This window comes from Dictyostelium discoideum, assembly GCF_000004695.1.
Source record: "Dictyostelium discoideum AX4 chromosome 5 chromosome, whole genome shotgun sequence".
In the NCBI taxonomy this organism is placed as follows: Eukaryota; Evosea; class Eumycetozoa; order Dictyosteliales; family Dictyosteliaceae; genus Dictyostelium; species Dictyostelium discoideum.
Genome location: NC_007091.3, coordinates 2974334 through 2996833, shown reverse-complemented (window position 1 = coordinate 2996833; position 22500 = coordinate 2974334). Strand labels below are relative to the sequence as shown.

Genomic DNA, 22500 nt, shown 5'->3' with positions numbered 1-22500 from the left:
GGAAGACCAAAATAATTTTTTATTTTTTTATTATTTTTTTTTACCAAGATTTCTGTTTATCCATATGTTGTAAGCTATTTTTAAAATTTCTTGGTTTATTTTTTATTTTTTATTTTTTTTTTTTTATTTTTAATCTTTGATTTATGGATGGCAAAGGGAAGGTTTATTAAATATTGATTGACCATTTTTTTTTTTTTTTTTTTAAAAAATTCTTAACAAAATAAATAATTGGAAATTATTTATAGATTATATGAATCAACCTATTAATAATATTTGGTAATTAGTAAGTTAAAAATGGAAATTAATAAAAAATTTTTTTTTTTTTTTTTTTTTTTTATGATACCATAAAAATTAACCAACCAAAAATAAATTTTGGAGATTGCTTCCCGTTTAGTTAATGATATAACTAACTTTTTTTTTTTTAATTTTTTTTTTTTCTGGGCATTTTACAAGTTGAGAGGGGAGAAAAATTTGAAAATGAAAAGTCCTTTTTTTTTTTTTTTTCCTTTTTTTTTTTTTTTTTTCAATTTTTTTTTTTTTTTAATTTTCATTTACTTTTTTTTTTTTTCACTTTTATATTTTGTATATTGCTTTTCCCTATTTAAATAAAATCTACAAAAAAAAAAAAATATATAAAAATAAATAAAGATGAAAACAAGATTTTCATCAATTGATATTAGGACAACAGTTGTAAATTTACAAAAATCCTTAATAGGTCTTAGATTAGCAAATCTATATGACCTTTCACCAAGAGTTTTTCTATTAAAATTTTCAAAGCCTGATTGTAAAAAGAATCTTATCATTGAATCTGGTATTCGTATTCATAGTACTAATTTCGTACGTGATAAAGGTGATCATACACCTGCCCCATTTTCATTAAATGTAAGTTTTTAATTATTAAAATTTTTTAAAAAAAATTCACAAAAACGTTTTTTATTTTATTTTATTCCTCTTTTAGAATATCTGTATTAATTTTTAATTTTTTTAATTTTTTTTATTATTTTATTTTATTATTTTATTTTATTTTTTATTTTATTTTATTTTATTTATTTTATTTTTTTAAAAAAAATATACATACATACACACATACATACATACATATAGTTAAGAAAATATTTAAAAACAAAAAGATTGGAAAGTGTAAAACAATTAGGAGTTGATAGAGTTGTTGATTTTACATTTGGATCAGGAGTTGCAGTACAACATTTAATAGTAGAACTTTACTCTATTGGTAATATTATATTAACAGATGGTGAATATAGAATTTTAGCAATTTTACGTACACATCAATATAATCAAGATGAATCAGTTGCAGTTGGTGATGTTTATCCAATTGATAAAGTTAAAGTACCAACTGAATTCACAGAATCATTAATCGATCAAATCATAGAGAATACAGTAGACAAAAAGGAAACTTTGAAACAAGTATTTAACAAATCATTAGATTTCGGACCAGAATTAATTGAACATTGTTTATTATCTGCTGGTTTACAACCATCAACAAAGTTAGAACAATATGATCATAGTAAATTTAGTAAATCATTAAGAGATTCATTTATTCAAGGTCAAAAAATATTTGATAATTCAATTCAATCAAAAGGTTATATAGTTTTAAAAGATCCAAAACAATTAAAACCACAACAACAACAAAAACAACAAAAACAACAACAACAACAACAATCAAATACATTAAAAATTTCAAATGATTTATCATCAAATAATAATAACAATAATAATAATAATAATAATTTAGAAGAAAAAAAAGAAATGGTAATTTATGAAGAATTTGTACCATATTTATATAAACAATATGAATTAAAGAAATTTATTGAATTTGAATCATTTGATGCAGCAGTCGATCAATTCTTTTCAGAGATTGAATCACAAAAAGTTGAACAACAAAGAATCGCTCAAGAACAAGTCGTCTTAAAGAAATTGGATAAAGTTAAAGAGGATCAACAAAGAAGAATCGATAGTTTATTTGCAAATGAAGTTGAAAATATTAGAAAAGCACAATTGATTGAAGCAAATCTTCAAGAAGTTGATCAATGTATTCTAATCATTAGATCGGGTGTAGCCTCATCAATGGATTGGGAAACTTTGAACCAATTATTAAAAGAAGAAAAGAAAAAGAATCCATATTCTGTAGCAACAAAAATTCATCGTTTAAAATTAGAATCAAATCAAATTACTTTATCATTAACTGATAATTTCTTATATGATGATAATGATGGTGACGACGATGATGACGATGAAGAATCTGATGAAGAATCAGATGAAGAAGATCAAAATACAAAAAAATCAATAAAGAAATCAAAAACATCAAATCAAAAACCAAATTTAATTGATGTTGATATTAGTTTATCAGCATTTGCAAATGCTAGAAAATATTATGATACAAAGAAACAATCACATGAGAAAGCACAAAAAACTATATCACAAGCTGAATTTGCATTGAAAGCTGCTGAAAAGAAAACTCGTCAACAGTTATCAGAGACTAAATCAAAGAATTCGATGATTGCAATGAGAAAGATATTTTGGTTTGAAAAGTTTCATTGGTTCATTAGTTCTGATAATTATATCGTTGTGAGTGGTAGAGATGCTCAACAGAATGAGTTACTCTATAAAAAGTATTTGGAAAAGGATGATATCTATGTACATGCCGATATTTTCGGTTCAACATCTTGCGTTATTAAAAATCCAAATGGTGGTGAAATACCACCAAATACTTTAATTCAAGCTGGTACAATGACAATGTGTTATAGTAATGCTTGGTCTGCTAAAGTTGTCACTAGTGCTTATTGGGTCTATAGTCATCAAGTCTCAAAAACTGCTCCATCCGGTGAATTCCTTACCACTGGTAGTTTCATGATCAGAGGTAAAAAGAATTATTTACCACATTCTCAATTGGTTATGGGTTTTGGTTTCATGTTCAAAATTGATGATTCTTGTCTTGGTAATCATTTAAATGAAAGAAAACCAATTTATGGTGAAGGTGATGATCGTTTATTAACAACTTCCGATTCAACCAATACTACCACAGAGGATGGTACCATTGAATCAAGTGAAAATGCTGAAAAACATTTAAGAAAATTTGAAAGAACTAAATTAAAAAAAGAACAAAAAGAACAAAAAGAATTAGAAGAATTAGAAAAATTATCATTAAAAGATCAAAATAATGATTCAACTACTACTACTACAACTACTACTACTACTACTACTACTACATCACCAATTAAACCACAAACAACAACAACAACAAATAAATATAAAATTCAATTAGTTAGTAGCTTTAAAGATGATGAAGATGATGATGATGAAGATGATGATGAAGATGATGAAGAAAATAAAAAAGAAGAAGGTAGAACAAAAGGTTATGTATCAGCTCATCAAAGAAAATTAATGAAAAAAGAAGGTATTTCATTAGAAGAAGCAGCACAATTAGAACAACAATTGAAAAAGGAAAAAGATGAAAAAGAGAAAAAGAAACAAGAAACCAAATCTGAAGAAAAAGTTAAATCTGAACCTCAAAAACATTTATTACCAAGTCAAAAGAATAAATTGAAAAAGATTAAAGAGAAATATGGTCATCAAGATGAAGAGGAAAGACAGGAAAGAATGGAAATTTTAGGTTCAGCTGGTTCTAAAAAAGAAAATAAGAAAAAAGATAAAAAAGGTAAAAAAGGTGGTAAATCAACAAATAATAATAATAATAATAAAGATAATAAAGATAAAAAACCAATAAATTCAAATGTTGTTGCTGATAAACAAAAAGTTGAAGAAATTATTAAATTAAAAGAAGACCAAAATAAAAAACCAACTCCAACCACTACAAACCAAACAACTACAACAGCAACCACCACAACAACAACAACAACAACAACTGAAAAATCACAACCAAAAGTTGAAGAAAAAGAAAGTGATAGTGAAGAAGAAGAAGAAAAAGAAGATAAAGAAGAAGAAGAATCATCAGAAAGTGAAAGTGAGAGTGAAGGTGAAGGTGAGGAAAGTGAAGAGAAAAAAGAAAAAAGAAAATCAAGAAAAGAAAAAAGAGAAGATAAGATTAAAGAAGAACAAGAGATTAAAAGATTATTGGAGGAGGAGAATTCATCAAAAGCAGTTGATGATCAAAAAGATATTACAAATATTGATACATTAACAGGTCAACCAAGAGATGATGATATTCTTCATTTTGCAATTCCAGTGGTCGCACCCTATTCAGTATTCAACAATTATAAATTCAAAGTGAAATTAACACCAGGTCACTTAAAGAGAGGTAAAGCTGCAAAACAAGCAGCTCAAGTAATCTTAACAAATCCACAATTGACTAAACGTGAAAAGGAATTGATTAAACATGTTAAAGATGAAGATTTAACCTCAAATATGTTGGCTGATGTTAGATTACATGCTCCAAATTTATTACAAGCTCAAAAGAAAGAGAAAAAAGAAAGAAAAGAGAAAGCAAAAGAAAAAGCAAATGAATTAAAAGAAAATTATAAAGATAAGGATAATAATAATAATAATAGTAGCACAACCACCAGTACCACCACTTCTACCACTGCCACAACCACTACTTCCAATAATAATAATAATAATAATAATAATAATAATAATAATAATAATAATAATAATAATAATAATAATAATAATAATAATAATAACAAATCAAAAAAATAAAATTTTATTATTACAAATAATTTTTTTTTTTTAATAACCTCCTATCTCCAATATGTTCAACATATATTTTTTAATTATTTAATTTTTTTTAATTTTTTTATTTATTTTTTTTTTAAAAAAACTTTCAATCTCCGATGTGTCCATCTTTTTTTTTTTTTTTTTTTTTTTTTTGGGTTAAATTATTTATTTTTATTTTATCTGTTTTTATAATTATTTTAAAAGTATTTGGAAAGGTCATAGTCTACAATTGTTTTTTTTAGTTTAGGCTCATTATTATAGAATTAGATAATAAAAATAAATAATTTTATCCAAAAAAAATAATTAAATCAGAAAATAAATAATTCAATCCTGAAAAAAAATAAAAAAAAAAAAAAGGAAAAAAAAAAAAAAAAAAAAAAAATTAAAGTGTTTTTTTGTGTGTTCCATATAAAAAAAATCCAAACTTTGCATCATTTCCAATCTGTTTTTTATATTTTTTTTTTTTTTTTTTTTTTTCAAATAAAAATCATCCGTAACTGAAAAAAAAAAAATAGAAAAAATAAAAAATAAATCAAAATTTTTTTTTTTTTTTTTTTTTTTTTTTTTTTTGAATTTATAAACTATTTTTATTTTGTATCACTAATTTTGTAACATAAATAGACACACACACCCCCACTTGTATATCATTAACAACTAATAAAAAAATTAAAAAAAAACATAATAAAACATAATAAAAATAAAAATAAAAACAAAAATAAAAAACAATAATAAAATACAAAAAAAATACAAAAATACAAAAATAAAAATAAAAATAATTCAAAAAAAAAAAAACTGAAAAAAAAAAAAAAAAAAAAAAAGTTATCACATTGTATTTTTAGTTCATAATAATAATAATTTTCATCTTCAATAATATTATAACAACCATTAATAGTTAAATTAATATAAAATCATATTTTTTTTTTTTTGGTTTTGAAAAATTAATTAATAACTAAAAAAAATAAAAAAATAAAAATCTTGAAAAAAAAAAAAAATCTTAAAAAAAAAAAAAATCTTAAAAATTATGGGTAATAATATATCACAAAAAGCAAAAGATAGAATCTTTTTATGTAAAGAGAATGGTGGTACAGATTTAAATTTATCACAATGTAATAGTAAAAGAATACCAAAAAGAATATTAAGATTTAAGAAAACTTTAAAGAAATTAAATGTTGGAAAGAATACAATTCAAGAGTTTTATGGTCAAATTGAAAAGTTTTTATATTTGGAAACATTGATTGCAGAATCTAATGAACTTAAAGAGACGTGTCCTCAATTATCAAAACTTGAGTATTTAACCTACTTGGATGTTTCAAATAATATTTTATCAATTGTACCAAATAATTTGAAGGCGTTGATCACGTTGAATATCTCGTATAATTCAATCCAGTCATTTGGAAACGCAACTATTTTATTGCCAGCATTGCAGGAGTTGATATACACTCATAATAAGGTGAGCATTTTCCCCACAGAGATATTGGAGTTGCGTACCTTGAGAATATTGAATTTGGCAGGCAACCGTTTGAATTATCTCCCTGACGAGATCTCGCATTTGGCAGGCACATTGGTTGAGTTGAATATCTCGGATAATGTATTCACATCGTTTCCAACACCAATTGCAACATTGATCAATTTGGAGACTTTATCATTATCTGGCAATAATCTTGGCACGTTAAGCAACAATTTCACAACACTTTCAAAATTAATTAGCATCAATTTCAGTAATTGTTCATTGACTTCATTTGATTTCGATCTTTCACAATTAACTAACCTTCAAGAGATTTATCTATCAGAGAATAGAATCCCTCAATTTGGTCAATTAACATGCACAAGTCTTTGTTCAATTTTAAATACAATTAGAATTTTAGATTTATCAAATGGTGCTTTCACCCAAGTACCAAAACAAATTGGTTGGTGTAAAAATTTAAGAAGATTATTATTAGGTCAAAATCAATTAACTAAAATACCTGGTGAATTATTCTTATTAAATCCATCAATTGATATAATTTTAATACCAAATCCATTAGAAGTAAGGTCTTTTTTTTATTAATTTATTTATTATTATTATTATTATTTAAAAAAAATATATATATTAATTTTTTATTATTATTATTATAAAGTATCCATTAGGCGAATGGATTAAAGAAGGTATACCAACATTTTTAAGAAATCTTAAACCATATATGAAATGTTATGGTCCAAATTGTACAATTTCAGATTTAGGTAGTGAATTAAAAGCAATGGCACCAAATCAATTCATTATTAATGCTTTTGATTATGATAATCAACCAAGAGTTAGTGGTGGTGATGAATTTAAAGTACAAATGTTATTAAATGGTACAAATAATAAAGTTGATGATGGTGCTGTTCCAATTGGTATTGGTGCACCTGATGAATCAACTACAATTCCAACCAATTCTCCACAACCTTTCCCAATGAGAAGTTCATTATTCTTTAAATCAATTGAATGTATCGTTAAAGATAATAAACAAACTAAACCTGGTACCTATACAGTTTTCTTTAATTCTCCTCAAACTGGTAGTTACTCTTTAAATATTACTTCTGATGGTTTACCTATTAAAGGTTCTCCATTCTTTGTTGAATTAAATTAAATTTAAAAATAATAATAATAAAAAAATAAATAAAATAAATAAATAAATAAATAAATAAATAAAAAAAAAAAAAAATAAAAAAAAACAAAATAAATACATAAATAAAAGTTTAAAAAAAAAAATAATGGAATATTTTTTTTTATTTTTTTATTTTTCTTTTTTATTTTTCAAGTAAATCCACATCAACTTAACTTTATTGGTTAAATTTTAAATATGTTTTTATAAATATTTATTTTAAAAAATTGTTTTGGGAAAAAAAAAAAAAAAAAAAAAATTAATATTCAATTTTTTTATTTTATATTATTTTTATTTTGTTATAATTAATTAACAATAATTAATATATTTATTAATTTATTTGTTTATTTATCAAAAGTTCTTTTCCTAAAAACAAAAATTAAAAAAATAGCCAAAATAAAATTTTTTAAAGAAAATTTATTTCTCACTGATTTTCGTATAACTTCATCATTTGCACGAATGGTTATGACATTTTTGACATTTTATTTGAAACAGTAAAATTTTATTTTTTTAATTTTTTTTTTTTTTTTTAGTTTTTTGTTTTTTGTTTTTATTTTTTATTTTATTTTTTATTTTATTTTTTTTTTTTTTTTAAAACAGTGAAATGAAATTTTTCCTGGTTTGAATCACAACATATTAATTTTAGTTAGAAGGACACATATCCTAAAAAAAAAAAAAAAATTATTTAAAAGAAAAAAAAAAAAAAAAAAAATTAATTTATTTTCAATATTAATAACCACAGTCCCGTGTTTTGCTTTGTTTTTTTTTTTTTTTGTTCTTTTTTGTTTTTTTCTAAACCTAAATAACACTTTATTGCAACAACAACACTACTCCGCACCACAATTAAATAATAAACTTCTATTACCACAAAAAAAATAAAAATTAAAAAATTAAAAAAAAGACTATAATAACCACACAGTAGTACCACAACACACTAAATAAAATTTCCTAATTCTACCAAAAATACAAATAAATTTCCTAATCTTAACTCATTATCAAAACATTTTGATAGATGGTTACATGAAAACAAAAGCTAAAAACTTAATTAAATTTTTTTTTTTTTTTTTTTGAATGTTGAGCAACATTCCAATATATATTAAAGCTTCCCTCAAAAACAAAAACAAATATTACACAAAAAAAAAATAAACACATCCTAATATACTAGGAGTACCAATTATAATTTACAAACATTATCATGATTTTCAAATAGTGGTAAATAATAAAAAAAAATAATAACAAATAATAATAATAATAATAATAATAAAAATTATAAAAATAATAATAATAATAAATAAATAAAAAAAAAAAAAAAAAAGTAGTAATCAATTTTTTGTCCATTGAATAAAATTTTTTTTTTATTTAAATAATAATTACAATAATAAAAGTAATAATAATAATAAATAATATAGTAGTAAATAAATAAATGAATGGTAATGAAAATGAAGATAAAATAGGAGGATTATTTTATAATCCTTTTGTAACATCTTTTTTTTCAGTTTCATCAATTTTTTGTTTATTAACATTTGTAATATCATTTCATTTAATGTTGAAACATTTTAAATTTTATTCAAAACCTGATCATCAAAGATATATCATTAGAATTATTTTTATGATACCATTATATTCAATTTTAACACTTTGTACAGTTTTAACTATTAATTATAAAATTTATTTAGAATTAGCTAGAGATTTGTATGTATTTTTTTTTAAACAATTTTTAAAAATTCCTTAATTAATTTATTTAATACTTACTTTTTTTTTTTTTTTTTTTTTTTTTTTTTTTTTTTTTTTTTTTTTTTTTTTTTCATAGGTATGAAGCATATGTAATTTATGTATTTTTTGCATTATTAACATGTTATGCTGGTGGTGATGAAAATTTAATAAATCACTTTGTAGTTCATGAACCAATCTCAATATTTGAGATTAAAATTCTTTATTTATCAGATTTAAAATATAAACCAAATCAGTAAATATTTATATTATATACTAAATTTAAATAATCAAATTATTAATATATATATTTGTTTTTTATTTTTAATTATAGAAACTTTTTATATTATTGTAGATTATCAGTTTTTCAATATATTGTTGTAAAACCATTATTAACATTAATTGCAATTGCATTAATACAATTTAATTTGTATGGTAATAGTTTTTCACAATTTAATAAATTTTATCCTTATAAAATTATGGTTCAATTTGTATCAGTTGGTTTAGCATTATCAGCGATTTTATTATTTTTAAAAGTTACCTATAGTTTATTATTACCTTATAAACCGATTTTAAAATTTTTATCAATTAAAATAGTTTTAGGATTTTGTTTTTGGCAAAGTATAGTTTTCATGTTAATAAATAAATTAAATTTTATTCCAGATTTAAATGATATTAAAGCTTCTGAACTTTTGGATTTAATAAATGTTTGTATATATTAAATATTTTTTTGGATTAAATATTTTAATTAATTAATAAATTATATAATACTAATTTATTTTAATTTTTTTTTAAAAGATAACTTTAACAACATTTGAATTATTTATAGTATCAATTGTACATGTTTATGCATATCCATATGATTTTTATAGAGTGATTGCAATTAATTCTCAACCATTATTAGTTGAAAGGGTTGAGGTTGGAAGTTTATTTGATAATATTTTCCATACTATAAATCAACATGATATGGTTGAAGAAACATTGAAATCAATTAAAGGATCATCAAAAACTAATTTCAATGGGTGTATTATTAATGGTAATTATCAAGGTTTAGTATTGAATGATGGTGATGGCGATACTGATGATACTGATGATACTGATGATAGTAGTTGTATTGTTGAAAAAATTGAAATGGGTGAATTTCTATCACACAATCATCCACAATCACCATTACAAATTTCTCAAGAAAGAGATAATAAAAAACAAATAAAACTAAAAAAAATTAATAAAGAAAATGAAAATGAAAATAAAAATGAAAATGAAAAATGTGAAAAAATTGAAGTTAGTCAATTAAAAAATGAAAAAAATGGAAATAATGATTTAAATGGTAATAAATGTATTGAAATGGATGGTGCTGATGATTTAACAATAAAATCAAATGATAATAATTATAAAAATTGTGAAATAGAAATAATAAATAATACCAATAATATTGGTAGTTGTGGTGGATCTAGTGGGTTTAGTGATATTAACAATAATTGTGATAATATAAATAATAATAATAATAATAATAATATAAATAATAGTGCAGTATTGGTTAATCAATTCATACAAAAACAACTCGATGAAGAATATATTTCAGATGATTTATTTTTAAATTTAATTTCATCACATAATGATGATAATGATTGTGATGATCAAATGATAATTGATGATCATGATGATATTTCAAGTAGTATAAAAAGATAATTCAATTTTTCATTAATATAAAAACATTACTTGTTTCAAAATAACCAATTTATAAATAATAAATTAATAAATTAAATTTAAATAAAATAAAAATAAAAATAGATTAATTTTTTGTTTTTTTTTTTTTTTCTAAACAGAATTTTCCACAAAGGACAACCTTTTTTTTTTTATTTTTTTTTTTTCATTTTTTTTTTTTTCCATTTTAAATTTCCAAATTTTCAAAAAAAAAAAAAAAAAAAAAAAAAGGACGAAGGAATTCCATTATTAATTTATGGTCACCTTTACCAAATAAATTTTTAGATGATTTTAATGATGGTGAAGATGCATTAGTAGATTATGGATTAGGAAAAAGTAATGAAAATAATAGTTTATCAAATGATTTCATTAATGATTTTGGTGGTGAGGAAGATAATAACAATAATAATAATGAAAATTCCACTACTACAACTACTACAACTACTACTACAAATATAAATATAAAGGATGATGATAATGATACATTAATGGGAGATCAAGATGATTTAATGTTATCAGATGAAATGATTGAAAAGAAACAAATTGAATTAATTAATAAACATAAAGATGCACCAATTGAATCAATTGCAAAATTAAATAATTCAAATAAATTAACATCATTATTAACTCGTGTAAAAAATCAAATGATAAAGAGTTTACCTGAAAAAGGTGTTAAAACAGGTCAAGATTCTGAAGAACATAAATTAATCGTTGAATGTAATCAAATGGCTCAAGAGATTCAACATGAAATTTATTTAATTCATAAATTTGTTCGTGAAAGATATTCAAAAAAATTCCCTGAATTAGAAAGTTCCGTTCAAAATCCATTAGATTATATAAATTGTGTTAAAAGAATTAAAAATGAAAATGTAAGTTACTTACCCCCCATACATATCTTTATTATTTTATTATTCATTTTTATTTTATGTTTATTTTTATTAATATTTTTTTTTTTTTTTTGATGAATATTCACACACACATATATGTAGGATTTAATTAATGTTCAATTAAATGATTTATTACCAAAATCAACAATTATGGTATTATTAGTAACATTATCATCAACAGCAGGTAAAAATTTAACACAAGAAGAATTAATGAGAGTAATTGATGCATGTGATATGGGTTTAGAATTAGATTTACATAAAAAAAATATATTACATTATTTAGAGAGTAGAATGACTTATATAGCACCAAATTTATCAGTATTGATGGGAAGTAGTATAGCATCTAAATTAATTGGTATAGCAGGTTCAATTCAACAATTAGCAAATATTCCAGCTGGTCATTTACAAACATTAGGTGCTGATAAGAAAGCATTGGCAGGTTTTAGTGGTATGTCAAATAGAAAGTTTCAAATGGGTTTAATTTCACAATGTGATATTGTAAAGAAAGCACCACCATTCTTACAAGTTAAAGCATTACGTACTCTAACTGGTAGAGTATCGATTGCTGCAAGAGTTGATGCTCAACAAGATTCATCATTCTATGGTGAAACAGGTAGACAATATCGTGATGAAATTTTAGCTAAAATTGAGAAATGGCAAGAACCACCACCTCAAAAACAAGATAAAGCACTACCTGCCCCTGAAGAGGGTAAGAGAACCAAGAGAGGTGGTAAAAAGGCTAGACTATACAAACAGAAATATGGTGTCACCGATTTTCAAAAAGCTAAAAATCGTATGTCCTTTGGTGTTGAAGAGAAAACTATAGGTGAAAGTGGTATTGGTTTAGGTATGATTGGTGGTGAAAGTGGTAAAGTAAGACTGGTTGCTCAAGAAAGAGGTATCCTAAAGAAAAAGAAATTGGAACAAAAAAATTATGGTGGTTCTATGACTTCTGCTTCAACTAGTGGTCTTGCAAGTGTTGCCATTACTCCTGTACAAGGCTTACAACTTTCTATTACTCAAAATATACGTGAACAAGATAATAAAACTGAAAAATATTTTTCATCTTCTAGTTTTAAAAATAAAAGAAAACTTGAACAATAAATAAAATGTAAATAGAAAAAAAAAAAAAAAAAATATATATATATATTTATTCATTATTTATTTTATTTATTATTTTTATTTATTTTATTATATTTATTATTCATTTATTTATTTTTTATTTAATTTTAATTTTATTGACAAAGTTAAGTTTCTGGATAATCCAGAAACTACCATCTTCATTTAATTGGATTGATATTTGAAAATCTTTATTTTTTTTTTTATTTTAGATAAATTATTTTTATTTGTATTAATTAGGAAAGTTATTTGATTATTTATAATAGTAAATGAAATTTGTGAAGTAATTGTTTTCTTGTTTGACCATTTTATTTTTTTTATTTTATTTTTTCATTTGGTTGATTTATCTAATTTATCTGGTTAATCGGTTGCATTGGTTCATTTTCTATTTGGAGAATCTTGTTAATTTGGTTAATCCCCATCCAATTCTTACTTTGATACAAATAGAAATTATGTTCATCAATAAAATTTATCAGAAAAATGGAAGTAAAGACCCTCAAGCAGACATGCAAAATCATGAAAAATGATGGAAAAATTTATCTTCACGTGCGGGACTCAGAGTTGAACCAAATTTATCTATTATAAAATCTTGCTTATTTCTGAATATTCAATACTAACTATATAAACAAATAATATAAAAAAATAATACTAACAATAATTAATAAAAAAAATAGGACACACCCTAAGTTGGGTTAAAATTATTAAAAAAAAAAAAAAAAAAAGAAAGAAAAATACAAAATAAAGATAATCAACTACTTTTTATTTTTTTTTTTTTTTTTGTTTTTTTTTTTATTTATTTATTAAAATTTACACTTATACTTTTTTTTTTATACTATATTATTAATTACGATGTTTAAAATGATAATGAAGATCATAAAGTTCAGGAGTGAAATTTTGTAAAGATGTAGCTAATTGTTCAACTTCAGAATCAGAATCTTCACAATCTTTATCAGAGTCAGAATCAGAGTCAGAACCATCAAAATCTGAAAATTCCGAATCATCAGATTCTGAGGAGAGTTTATCTAATAAATCATCTTCATCATCAGTTTCTTGATCGGATAGATCTTCTAAATTCTCTTCATCACCATCCTTACGAATATCTTTCCAATGAATATAAGAGTTTGCAAAGAATTTACTACTATGGAATAAAAGATAAGGATCAAAAGGAAAGAAAGAATCAAATTGATTATTTGAAACGGTTGGAGCAGCAGAACTACCAGTGATTGTTGATTTTGATAATAATACATTCTTGTTTGTTTTTAAGATACCAGTACATTTAGTAAAGATACCAACACGTAAACAAACACAACAAAATTGACGTACAACTGATTTCAAACAAACCTTGAAAGGATTTAAACGAGACATACTAATCTTTCTAAAGGCAGCATGAAGATCTTGCCAAAACTCACGTTGTTTTTCATCTTTTTTATCGTTCTTGAAATCAGTAAAATCTAAAATTACACTATTTCTAAAGCAAAATATATAATAAATCGATTGACAAACTGAATAGAATAAAGAATGATTATGTGGATCTGGATAAATATTTGGATTACTCTTTACATCGACACGTTCAACATAGGCCATTGCAAAACCAAGTAAATCTTTGAAAACCAATTTAGTAATATGTGATGGTAAAAACGATGCTCTTGATATGAATCCACCAATATAAGCTGCACAAGCATGTCTATGCATTGAATGAATAGTTTCATTACAAAGTTTACCAAAAAGATATCTAATAAATGATTCAGCATATAGTATACGATGATTTGTGCCACTAAATTGAACTGGTTCAATATGTAAAAAGTTTTTAAATGATTTCTTTGGTGAACCACTATTTGTTGTTGAATAATTATTAAAACCACTACTATTACCAAAACTATTTGGTGATTTTCTAAAATTTGGTGAATGTTGTTGTGCTAATTTATTAAATGATGGTGTTAAAAATACTGGTGATGTACTCATCATAGTTGGTCCACCACCACCACCATTATTATTTGATGATGAAGAACCATTATTATTATTTGCACTAATCGATGGAAATTGTTGTAATAAAGATTGATTTGTATTTAATGGTGGAAAATGACTTTGTAAATGTTGAATACGACAAATATAAAATAAAAGGTATTGAGTATATTTTGATTTATAAGTTGGTAAAATGGTTTGATCGAATATTTTAACTAAATTTGCAAAAAGGTCATCTTGAGTTGACTTATCTTGAAGTTCACAACCATCGAAATAAAAGATATTACCAGAATCTTTTTTAGCTAGACCAAACCTTACATCGAAATAATCCAACATTAAATTCATTAGAATATCCAACTTTTGTGCATTGATTTTACCTTCTTGCTCCTCGGCTGTATTTGTACTTGCATTACCTTCTATATCAAATTGTAAATCTTCATCATCTGGCATCTCATCCAATGAGATGGAAACATCGATTTGAATCATAGATGAAACGGCAGCCGATACAATGGTTTGCGTTATAGATGAACAATAACGTGTTACATATAATGCATTCTTTAAATAGAAATGTTGTACATCGGCTGGATGTGATTTATGTGGAAATTTATTTACAATTAATTTTGCTAAAATCGATGAACTTAATGGAATGACTGATAAAATTTTATTAAATGAAAAATGAACTTTCATTGAAATTAATTCCCATTTTTCATAGGAAACTTTACTTTGATTCTTTATTGCAATTTTGTATGGTTCAAATGCTGATATTAATAAACTAAAACATTCAAATGCAAATGTTGATTTAAATGTTACCAAATTAATTAAAAAATCTACAAAATTATTAACTGTTTGTTCTGATTGTGTCCAATCAAAATTTATTACTATTTATTATTTAAAAAAAAAAAATTTTAAAAAAATTAATATTAATTTTAATTTTAATGAATATATTTAATATATATTTATCTATAGATAAAAACTTACAATCTGCTAAATTTGGTTTTGAACTTGATATAGCTTTATTCCATAGTATCTCGTATGATGGTATATTTCCAGTAGTTGGTGTATTTGTTTGAGTTGGTTGTGTGTGTACTTCCATTGGCATTCTTTAAATTTTATAAATAAACAAATTTAAACATTAGAATATATTACATTTGTTTTATAAAAAAAAAAATTAAAATTAAAATAATTTTGAGAAAAAAAAAAAAAATAAATAAATAAATATTTTATAGATTTTAAACAAAACATATAAAAAAAAAAAAAAAAAAATTAAAAATAATTTTGAGAAAAAAAATCGAGTATTAAAATTTTATTAATTTTAATTAAAATTAATAAAATTTTTTAAAGAAAAAAAAAAAAAACGACGAAAATCGGGGAAAAAAACAGATAACCATAAAAAAAAAAACCGAAACAAAAAAAATAAAATAAAAAAAAAAATATAAAATAAATAAATAATATAATTATTAAACGATTGATTTGATTTCTTTTTCCCTCCTTTTTTTTAAAAATAATAAAAATAAAAAATTTTAAAACACACACTGTTTTTTTTTTAAAAAATAAAAAAAAAAAAAAACACACACATTGTTTTTTTTTTTTAAAAATAAAAAAAAAAAAACACACAACACAACTTAATATAGATAAAAACTATATTGTCATGATCCCTTTAATGAACATGGAATTGTTATGGTCTCCTACCTTTTTTGTAAAAAATTTAATTTAATTTTTTTTTTTTTTTTTTTTTTAAATTAATCGGGTAGTTTTAACTTTTGTATTGATTCCTGAAATCCTTATTGTCACAAAGACCAAATTATTATTAATTTTTGGGTTAGATTTACAAATCTATCAAAAATGAAATAATAAGTGATGGTATAGGGTAATAAAAAACAAAGAATGAAACCAACAATTCCGTTTAGGGGTATAAGTGCGTTCGTATGAAAATTGATAAAAATCCTTTATAAAGAAACAGAGGATTTTATATCAATGACGATTAATAATCAAGTATTTATTATCAATTAATTAAAATTTCAATAATACTCTATAATCAATTCGTAAATTTTTTAAAAAAAATAATTTACTTGGGTTTTTTTTTTTATTTAATTAATTAACGCCGAAAATAAAAAATAAAAAAAAAAAAGGTCTAAATAATATTAAAATGAAAACTCTTTTTTTTTTTATTTGTGTTTATTTTTTTTTTTTTTTATTTATTTTTATTTTTTTTCCTTTTATATGTGTTTTGAAACTCTTTATATTTATTAATTCTTTTTAAATTGGTTAAAGGATAAGAAAAAGGTGAAAATTTTATGTGTGATAATAAATTTAATTATTATTTGATACTAGTGAAAATATATTTTTTTTTTTTTTTTTTTTTTTGTGTGCTTTTTTTTGGAACGAATAAAGAATTGGGAAACAACAAAGAAATAAATTCTTTTTTTTTTTTTTGGTTTTTAAAAAAAATAAAAAAAAAAAAAAAAAAATTTTTAAAAACCGAAAAAAAATCTTTTTTTTTTTTTTTTTTTTTTTTTTTTTTTTTTTTTTTTTTTTTTTATTTATTTATTTTTTATTATTTTATTTTTTTTTTTTTTTTTTTGATTAAATTTTCCAATAAATATGGAAACAATTGTAAAAAAAAAAAAAAAAAAAAAAAAAAAGGAATAAATTAAATTATCTTAAAAAAGAATTTTTTCTTGAAATCAGATGAAATATTTCATTTATCTATTTTCCATTTATATATTTTGTTTATTTTTTTATTTTTTTTTTTAAGATCTTTTCAATTGGCCTATTAAATAATTGGAATTGTATATCTTTTACTAAAAATAATCAATAGTAATATATATATATATATATTTTTTAATTAATTTTTTATTTATCACTAAACAGTCTCTCTTTTTTTTTTTTTTTTTTTTTTTTTTTAACCATTTAAATAATTTTAAACAATTTTAAATTTATTATTTGAAAAAAAATTTTATTTATTTTCTTTTTGATTACTTTTTTTTTTTTTTTTACATATCATTTTAAAAATAAAATCATCAAAAAAAAAATAAAAAATAAAAAATAAAAAAACAATTTTCATTTTAAATAAAAAAAATTAAATTTTAAAAGTTCATTTTTAATTATTATTTATTTTATTTATTTTTAAAAAATTCGTAGTTCGGTTTTATTTTTATTTTATTTTTATTTTTTATTTTTTTATTTTTTTTTTTTTTTCGTTTTTTAAAAAAAAAAAAAAAAAAGTTTAAAAAAATTCGTTTTTGAAATTTTTTTTTTTTTTTTTTTTTTTTTTTTTTTTTTTAAATATTTTTTTTTTTTATTTAATTAAATAATCAATCAATAAATTGATAAGAAAATGATTTCAAGATTATTTGCATCAAATCAAAATGTTAAACTTGTAAGAACATTCAAGTCAACATCAATTTCAATGGCAGCAGAAAAGAAGAAATTCGAACGTACCAAACCACACGTTAACGTAGGTACCATTGGTCACGTCGATCATGGTAAAACCACCTTAACAGCAGCAATCACCAAGACATTATCAGATCGTGGTTTAGCCAACTTTAAATCATACGCACAAATCGATAAATCACCAGAAGAGAAAGCTCGTGGTATTACAATCACAGCATCACACATTGAGTACGAATCAGCAACTCGTCATTATGCACACATCGATTGTCCAGGCCATCAACATTACATTAAAAATATGATTACTGGTGCCGCTCAAATGGATGGTGCTATTCTCGTAGTATCAGCACCAGACGGTCCACAAGAACAAACTCGTGAACACATCATTTTATCACGTGAAGTTGGTATTCCAGCTTTAGTTGTTTTTTTAAATAAGATGGATAACGCCGACCCAGATCTCGTTGAAATCGTCGAGATGGAAGTCCGTGAACTCTTATCACAATATGGTTTCAACGGTGATGAAACCCCATTCGTTAAAGGTGCCGCCGCCGTCGCTCTCGCTGAAACCAACGAAACCGCCACCCAATACGGTAGAAAAGCCATTGATGAACTCGTCGAAGTCCTCGATACTAAAATCCCATTACCACATCGTGCCGTCGATAAACCATTCCTCATGCCAGTCGAAGAAGTTTTCTCCATCTCTGGTCGTGGTACTGTCGCCACTGGTCGTATCGAACAAGGTACCCTCAAGGTCGGTGAAGAAGTTGCCATCGTTGGTATCAAACCAGTTCCAAAGGTTGCCGTCACCGGTATTGAAATGTTTGGTAAATTATTAGATTTCGCTCAAGCTGGTGAAAACGTCGGTTGTTTATTAAGAGGTTTGAAACGTGAAGAAGTCTTAAGAGGTGAAGTCATCTCTAAACCAGGTACAATCAAAGCCTCAACCAAATTCAAGGCCAAGACCTACGTACTCACTGAAGCTGAAGGTGGTAGAAAGAAAGGTTTCGCCACTGGTTACAGACCACAATTCTTCATTAGAACTGCAAATGTCACTGGTATGATCGAACTCCCACCAACTCATGCCGTCATTTTACCAGGTGATTCTCTTGAATTCACTGTTGAACTTATCTCACCAACTCCATTATCAATTAATGGTCGTTTCGCCATCAGAGAAGGTCAATTAACTGTTGGTGCTGGTGTTATTTCTGAAATTTTAAATTAAATTAAATCTTAAAAAAAAAAAAAAAAAATCAAATCAAATCAAATAATAATAATATCAAAAAAATAGAAGATAATAATAATATGGCATCGCAAATTTTTTTTTTAAAAATCCTTCAGTAATATATAAAGATAAAAAGAAAAGAAAATAAAAATAAAAAAATAAAATAAAAAAAAAAAATTTTAAAATTAATTTATTTATTTAATTTTATATTTTTAATTATTATTATTATTATTAAATTAATTTATTTATTTTTTTATAATTTTTTTTATTTTTTTATAATTTTTTTTATTTTTATTTATTTTTTTATTTTTTTAATAAATGTTTAAAAGAATTTAATAATTTTAAAATTGAATGATGAATTGTTTCAGAAGTGAAAACATCAGTAGAATAACCTTCATTTCTATTTTCTAATAAAAATAAAACTGTATTAAAATTATTTAATTCAGCAGCAGTGTCAATAGATTTTGTGGTGCACCAATTTTTATAATTATTAATAATTGTTTGATAATGTAAATATTTTGTAATTTCTAAATTATCAACAGAACTATCAATTACTGGACATTCATCAACTGTTTCTTTATTTAAATTTTCATTTATAAATATAACATTTTCAATTGAATTTGAAAAACAAGCTTTTGAAAGTACTTTAGTTGAAAATTTATATTCTTTACCATAATGATTTGAATTAATTTTCTTTAAAAATTTTAAAACTTCAACATTATTTGGTACAGATGCAAATTTAATAATTTCATCTTCATTTATAAAATTCCAATCATTTCTAAAGAAATGATATTTAATTAAATTTAAATTATTTAAAATTTTATTATGATTAATATTAAATGATAATTTAATTGGTAATTTATTATTATTATTATTATTATTATTATTATTATTATTATTATTATTATTATTTTTTAAACAATAATAATTATAAAGAAGTTTTGCAGTTGTAATATTACCAGACATTAATATTGTAGTTGGTAAAATTTTAAAATTAAAATTTGATAATGATAAAAGATATTCAATAATTTCTAAACAATTATTTAATGCTGCATTTGATAAAATTAAATCTTTTCTATAATTAAATTCAAAATTTAATTTCTCTATTAATATCTTTAAAATTACTAAATCTTTTGTAATAATACATCTATCAATCATTTTTAAAAATTCATTAGTTTCTAATGTTGATGATGATGTATTATAAGGATTTATATTATTATTATTATTATTATTATATAAATTATTTTTAATTTCAATTAAATAATTTATTGAATCTAAATTTTTATTTAAAACTGAATTTTGAATTGCTTGTAAAAAATTAAATTGTGAAAATTTTAAAATTAAATTATTATTATTTAATAATAATTTTAAAACATTTAAATCATGATTAAATTTTGTTGCATTTAATAAAGATTTAAATGAATTATTAAAATTATTATTAATTAAATATTCTAATATATTTAAATCACCACCACAAAATGCGGAATCTAAAATTGAGTAATTTAAGTTTGGATTTTTAATAATTGAATTTTCATTATTATTTAATTCAATTGATAAAATATATTTTAAAATTTCAAAATGATTCTTTTTAACCGAATTTTCAATACCTTTAATTGACCATTTTTTAGAGTACTTTTCATATATATATTTCACAATTTCAATATTACCATTTTTAATTGACTCATCAATACTAAATGATGAATTTAAATCAACCATATTTATACCACTTGATTTTGTTAATAATAAATATTTTAATAATTTTAAATGATTGCCAATGATAGCACCTTCAACACCGAATAAAGTGCATTTTAAATTTGCATTTTTATAAAACCAATCTACCATATCAACATTACCACTAATGCAACTATAATCAATGGCATCTTGAGAGAATATTAAATTTGGCTTAACCGATTTTAAATATTGAATAATCTCCAATCCTACATTTCTAATACCAATAACAGGTTTACCCTGCTCATTAAAATATTCATATTGGATTGGATCACCTCTTGCAAAATTTATAATATTCTCATCTAGTTCAATGGTTGGGTCAGTTTGGTTCAACCATTTCAGTATATCGAAATAACCATAGGATGATGCGAATCTTAATGAATCACCATCATATTTAAATCCATTTTCAACTAGGAATTTCACAATTTCAATATTACCACTTTGAACTGCTTTTTGAATAATCCTCGTATTGGTTTTACAATAATATTCACCATGGTTCTCTTCATTAAAATAAAGTTTATAAAATAATTTAAATAATTTAAAATTATTATTAAATTCAAAAAATTGATAAATTGAATCTTCTGTAATTTTAATTTTAAAATTATTACTATTTTCATTTACTATTTGTTTTTTAATTATTTTTTTATACATTATCAATTTATCATGAAGTATTGAAAATTTTTTATTTTTTACTATCCATTCTAATTCATTAATTTCAATATATTTTTTAATTTTTAATTCATTTTTAATTTCAATTATTTTATCAAAATAAATTTGATATTCTTCAAAATTATTATTATTATTTTTATCATTATTTTTATTATTATTATTATTATTTTTTTTATATTGATATTTTTGTTGTTTTATTAATTTTTGTTCAATTTGTTGATTAAAATAAAAATAATAATCAATATGATTATATGAACATAGATAACGAACGATAATCGATCTTATATATTTATTTCGAAATACATTAAAAAATAGATTATCGATCATTCTCTTGTGTATTAGAGATGTTTTAGATTCGCATTAAAAAAAATAAAAAAAAAATAAAAGTGTTGAAAAAAAATTTTTTGCGAGTTTTTTCTTTTTTTCAATTTTTTCAAATAAAACCAATTTGATGTCTTATTTTCATTGAACAAAAATCTAAAATTAATCTCAAATAGATAATTTCATTACTCAGATTTGGTTTCTTATTAGAATTGATTTATAAAATTGGAATAGATTTTTTTAATTTTTTTTTTTTTTTTTTTTTTTTTTCAGAAAAATTAAAAAATAAAAATAAAATAAAAAGAAAAGAAAAAAAAAATAATAACTATTATTATTCCACACACAAACACACAACCATTTCCATAAAAAAAAAAAATAAAAAAAAAAAAATAAAAATAATTAAATAAAAAAATAATAATAATAATAATAATAATTATATTACACAAAAAAACACAGATTTTAAAAAAAA

The 22500-nt window shown here is 22.1% G+C and overlaps 8 protein-coding genes across 8 annotated transcripts; 5 read left to right on the top strand and 3 right to left on the bottom strand.

The window, feature by feature from the left end:
• Window positions 1-648: 648 nt before the first annotated feature.
• On the top strand, window positions 649-4677 carry DDB_G0289583 (DUF814 family protein; the record flags this gene model as incomplete). Its single annotated transcript, XM_631061.1, has 2 exons — window positions 649-882; window positions 1105-4677. The coding sequence occupies 2 exons, from the start codon at window positions 649-651 to the stop codon at window positions 4675-4677; spliced, it is 3807 nt and encodes a 1268-aa protein (XP_636153.1).
• A 1039-nt stretch (window positions 4678-5716) lies between these two features.
• DDB_G0289585 (filamin/ABP280 repeat-containing protein) lies at window positions 5717-7304 on the top strand (the record flags this gene model as incomplete). The annotated part of the gene is made up of 2 exons (XM_631060.1): window positions 5717-6721; window positions 6813-7304. 2 exons carry the CDS (start codon window positions 5717-5719, stop codon window positions 7302-7304), a joined length of 1497 nt encoding a protein of 498 aa, XP_636152.1.
• A 1438-nt stretch (window positions 7305-8742) lies between these two features.
• Window positions 8743-10718, top strand: tmem184E (transmembrane protein 184E; the record flags this gene model as incomplete). Its single annotated transcript, XM_002649058.1, has 4 exons — window positions 8743-9011; window positions 9130-9285; window positions 9364-9736; window positions 9828-10718. The coding sequence occupies 4 exons, from the start codon at window positions 8743-8745 to the stop codon at window positions 10716-10718; spliced, it is 1689 nt and encodes a 562-aa protein (XP_002649104.1).
• A 503-nt stretch (window positions 10719-11221) lies between these two features.
• prpf31 (pre-mRNA processing factor 31) lies at window positions 11222-12724 on the top strand (the record flags this gene model as incomplete). The annotated part of the gene is made up of 2 exons (XM_002649057.1): window positions 11222-11602; window positions 11723-12724. 2 exons carry the CDS (start codon window positions 11222-11224, stop codon window positions 12722-12724), a joined length of 1383 nt encoding a protein of 460 aa, XP_002649103.1.
• Window positions 12725-13579: 855 nt separating this feature from the next.
• On the bottom strand, window positions 13580-15800 carry DDB_G0289587 (hypothetical protein; the record flags this gene model as incomplete). Its single annotated transcript, XM_631058.1, has 2 exons — window positions 13580-15579; window positions 15680-15800. 2 exons carry the CDS (start codon window positions 15798-15800, stop codon window positions 13580-13582), a joined length of 2121 nt encoding a protein of 706 aa, XP_636150.1.
• Window positions 15801-16036: 236 nt separating this feature from the next.
• DDB_G0289589 (hypothetical protein) lies at window positions 16037-16277 on the bottom strand (the record flags this gene model as incomplete). Its single annotated transcript, XM_631057.1, has 3 exons — window positions 16037-16189; window positions 16229-16233; window positions 16274-16277. 3 exons carry the CDS (start codon window positions 16275-16277, stop codon window positions 16037-16039), a joined length of 162 nt encoding a protein of 53 aa, XP_636149.1.
• A 1761-nt stretch (window positions 16278-18038) lies between these two features.
• On the top strand, window positions 18039-19313 carry tufM (elongation factor Tu domain-containing protein; the record flags this gene model as incomplete). Its single annotated transcript, XM_631056.2, has 1 exon — window positions 18039-19313. One exon carries the CDS (start codon window positions 18039-18041, stop codon window positions 19311-19313), a length of 1275 nt encoding a protein of 424 aa, XP_636148.2.
• A 303-nt stretch (window positions 19314-19616) lies between these two features.
• DDB_G0289591 (hypothetical protein) lies at window positions 19617-21990 on the bottom strand (the record flags this gene model as incomplete). Its single annotated transcript, XM_631055.1, has 1 exon — window positions 19617-21990. A coding segment is annotated over one exon (2374 nt), but the record flags the coding sequence as incomplete, so codon positions are not given.
• Between the last annotated feature and the right edge of the window lie 510 nt (window positions 21991-22500).